Genomic DNA, 2,810 nt, shown 5'->3' with positions numbered 1-2,810 from the left:
CTCTACCTCTAGGAAGCCTCCTGCTTCCTAGGCAGCCAAGTCCTACTTGATCTCCAGCCAGACCAAGAGTGAGTCTGTCTCTGCCCCTCCAGGAGTCCTTCTTTATATACCCCCAGCCAGGACTACCTCAGCTGGAGCTTTGCTCTCAGCTCTCACTCAGGGTTGGGTTTTGCCCTGAAAGAGCCAGTGAGGGCAGACGCCCTGTCACTCATGCACACAAATAGAATATGCACATTCACGGGCTATTCGATTTTGAATGAGCCCCATTTTGCATAAAACACCTTTTGAGGTATGCATATTCATATTTTAAAACATATTTACATACAGACCTGGGGCACAGTGTCATACACTTATGTCAGCAACAACTTGACTATTTTGGCCCAGACTGCAGACCTCACTTTAGGTCTGGGATACATGGGCATGTATTTCAGGCCCTCTTAAAACACTGGGGAAGTTCAAATCACACAGAGATTGTCTCTAGAATGCAGTTACTGCTTTTTTCTGTCTGGGTGAAATTTCCTTAGCTGCTGGTAGTTTTTGACACCCAACCTATTGAGAGACAGAGACAGAGCAGCAGGAGAATCAATTACTTTTTATGAATGATCAGCCGGAGCAGCCTGTGTCTGATCTGTTTGGTCCTCACCCCATAGATGATGGGGTTCAGCATGGGGGGCATTAGAAGGTACATGTTGGCAGTGAGAACATTGTAATAAAGAGGAACGTTGTGGCCAAACCGTTGTGTGAGGAAGGAGAAGAGAGTTGGGATGTAAAAGGCTAAAATGACAAGGAGGTGAGAGGTGCAAGTCCCAAAAGTCTTCAGCCGGGCATCCTTGCTGGGGAGGCGGAAGATGGCCCTGAGGATCTGGGTGTATGACAGGATGATGAAAAACACATCCAGACCCATCAAAAATAATGTCACCGAGAGACCGTAGTAACTACTGACACGGATGTCGCCACAGGCCAGTTTCACCACTGCTATGTGCTCACAGTGCGTGGAGGGGATGATGTTGGTTTTGCAATATGGCCATTGCCTGGCCAGGAAGGGATAGGGCAGTGAGAGAATGCCACCACGCCCCACCACGGCCAGGCCAATCTTGGCTACCATGGAGTTTGTCAGGATGGTGGAATGTCTCAGGGGATGGCAGATGGCCACGTAGCGATCCAACGCCATGGCCACGAAGATTCCACCCTCTATTTTTAAGAAGCTGTGAATGAAGAACATCTGGGTGAGGCAGGCACTGAAATTGATCTCCCTGGAATTGAACCAGAAGATGCTCAGCATTTTGGGCAGAGTGGATGTGGACAGGACCAGGTCAGTGACGGCCAGCATGCAGAGGAAATAGTACATGGGCTCATGGAGGCTTGGCTCCCTCTTCACGGTCAACAGGATGGTGAGATTCCCCAAAGCAGCTATGGTGTACATGGCGCAGAAGGGGATGGAGATCCAGCCATGGGCGCTCTCCAGGCCAGGAATGCCCAGGAGGATAAAGGATGAGGGGTTGGTGAAGATAGTTGTGTTGGAAGCTGACATGGAATTTGGAGAAGGTGTCCAACTGTAAGACAAAATGGTGTCCTCTGCATGTACTCTATTTTCATATTAATTCCTGTGTGTGCCCTGAGTCTACGGTGATGGTCACAGTTCAAATGCCTGGAAGGAGAAATTATGTTCACATGAGAAAACACATGCACTACTCAACGCTGTTCTAGTGGGTGGAGCAAATTGGTTGCTTGAAAATTATTCAGAGAAATGAACCTGAATAATTGACAATACTAATGCTAATTCCATAGAATCATAGAATCCTATAACTGGAAGGGACCTCAAGAGATCATGGAGTACAGTCCCCTGCCCTCATAGCAGGACCAAGCACCATCTAGATCGTCCCCGACAGGTGTCTGTCCAACCTGCTCCTACCTATCTCCAGAGATGGAGATTCCACAACCTCCCCAGGCAATTTATTCCAGTGTTTAACCCCCCAGACTGTTACAAAGCTTTTTCTAATGTCCAACCTAAACCTCCCTTGCTGAAATTTTAGCCTATTGCTTCTTGTCCTGTCCTCAGAGGCCAAGGAGAACAATTTTTCTACCTTCTCCTTGTAACACCCTTTTAGAGACTGGAAAACTGCTCTCATGTCCCCCCTCAGTCTTCTCCTTTCCAAACTAAAGAAGCCTGATTCTTTCAGTCTTCCCTCATCCCTCATGTTTTCTAGAACTTTAATCATTTTTGTTGCTCTTCTCTGGACCTTCTCCAGTTTCTCTACATCTTTCCTGAAACGTGGTACTCACAACTGGACATAATATTCCAACTGAGGCCTAATCAGCGCAGAGTAGAGCGGAAGAATGACTCCCCATATCTTGCTCACAGCACTCCTGTTAATGCCCCCCAGAACTGTTTTTTGTTTGTTTGTTTGCTTGCTTGTTTGTTTTTGGTTTTGCAACAGCATCACACTGTTGACTCATCTTTAGCTTGTGGTCCACTATGACCCCTAGATCCCTTTCTGCCGTACTCCTTCCTAGACAGCCGCTTCCCATTCTGTATGTGTGAAACGGATTGTTCCTTCCTAAGCGGAGCACTTTGCATTTGTCCTTATTACACTTCATCCTATTTACCTCAGAGCATTTCTCCAGATCACTTTGAAGTTTGACCCTATCCTCTGGTCAACCCCTCCCAGCTCGGTATCATCTGCAAATGTAGTAAGAGTACTTTCTATGCCATTATCTAAATCATTGATGAAGATATTGAAGAGAACGGGTCCCAAAAGAGACCCCTGCAGAACCCCACTTGCTGTGACCTGTTAATAACTACTCTCTGG

The 2,810-nt window shown here is 47.0% G+C and overlaps 1 protein-coding gene across 1 annotated transcript; it reads right to left on the bottom strand.

The window, feature by feature from the left end:
* Positions 1–586: 586 nt before the first annotated feature.
* LOC102463858 (olfactory receptor 52K2-like) lies at positions 587–1,531 on the bottom strand. Its single transcript, XM_075923592.2, has one exon. The coding sequence runs from the start codon at positions 1,529–1,531 to the stop codon at positions 587–589; it is 945 nt and encodes a 314-aa protein (XP_075779707.2).
* Positions 1,532–2,810: the final 1,279 nt, after the last annotated feature.

Source organism: Pelodiscus sinensis, chromosome 1, assembly GCF_052426305.1.
Source record: "Pelodiscus sinensis isolate ZL-2025 chromosome 1, ASM5242630v1, whole genome shotgun sequence".
Taxonomy (NCBI): Eukaryota; Metazoa; Chordata; order Testudines; family Trionychidae; genus Pelodiscus; species Pelodiscus sinensis.
This window is presented reverse-complemented; position numbering and strand designations above follow the sequence as displayed.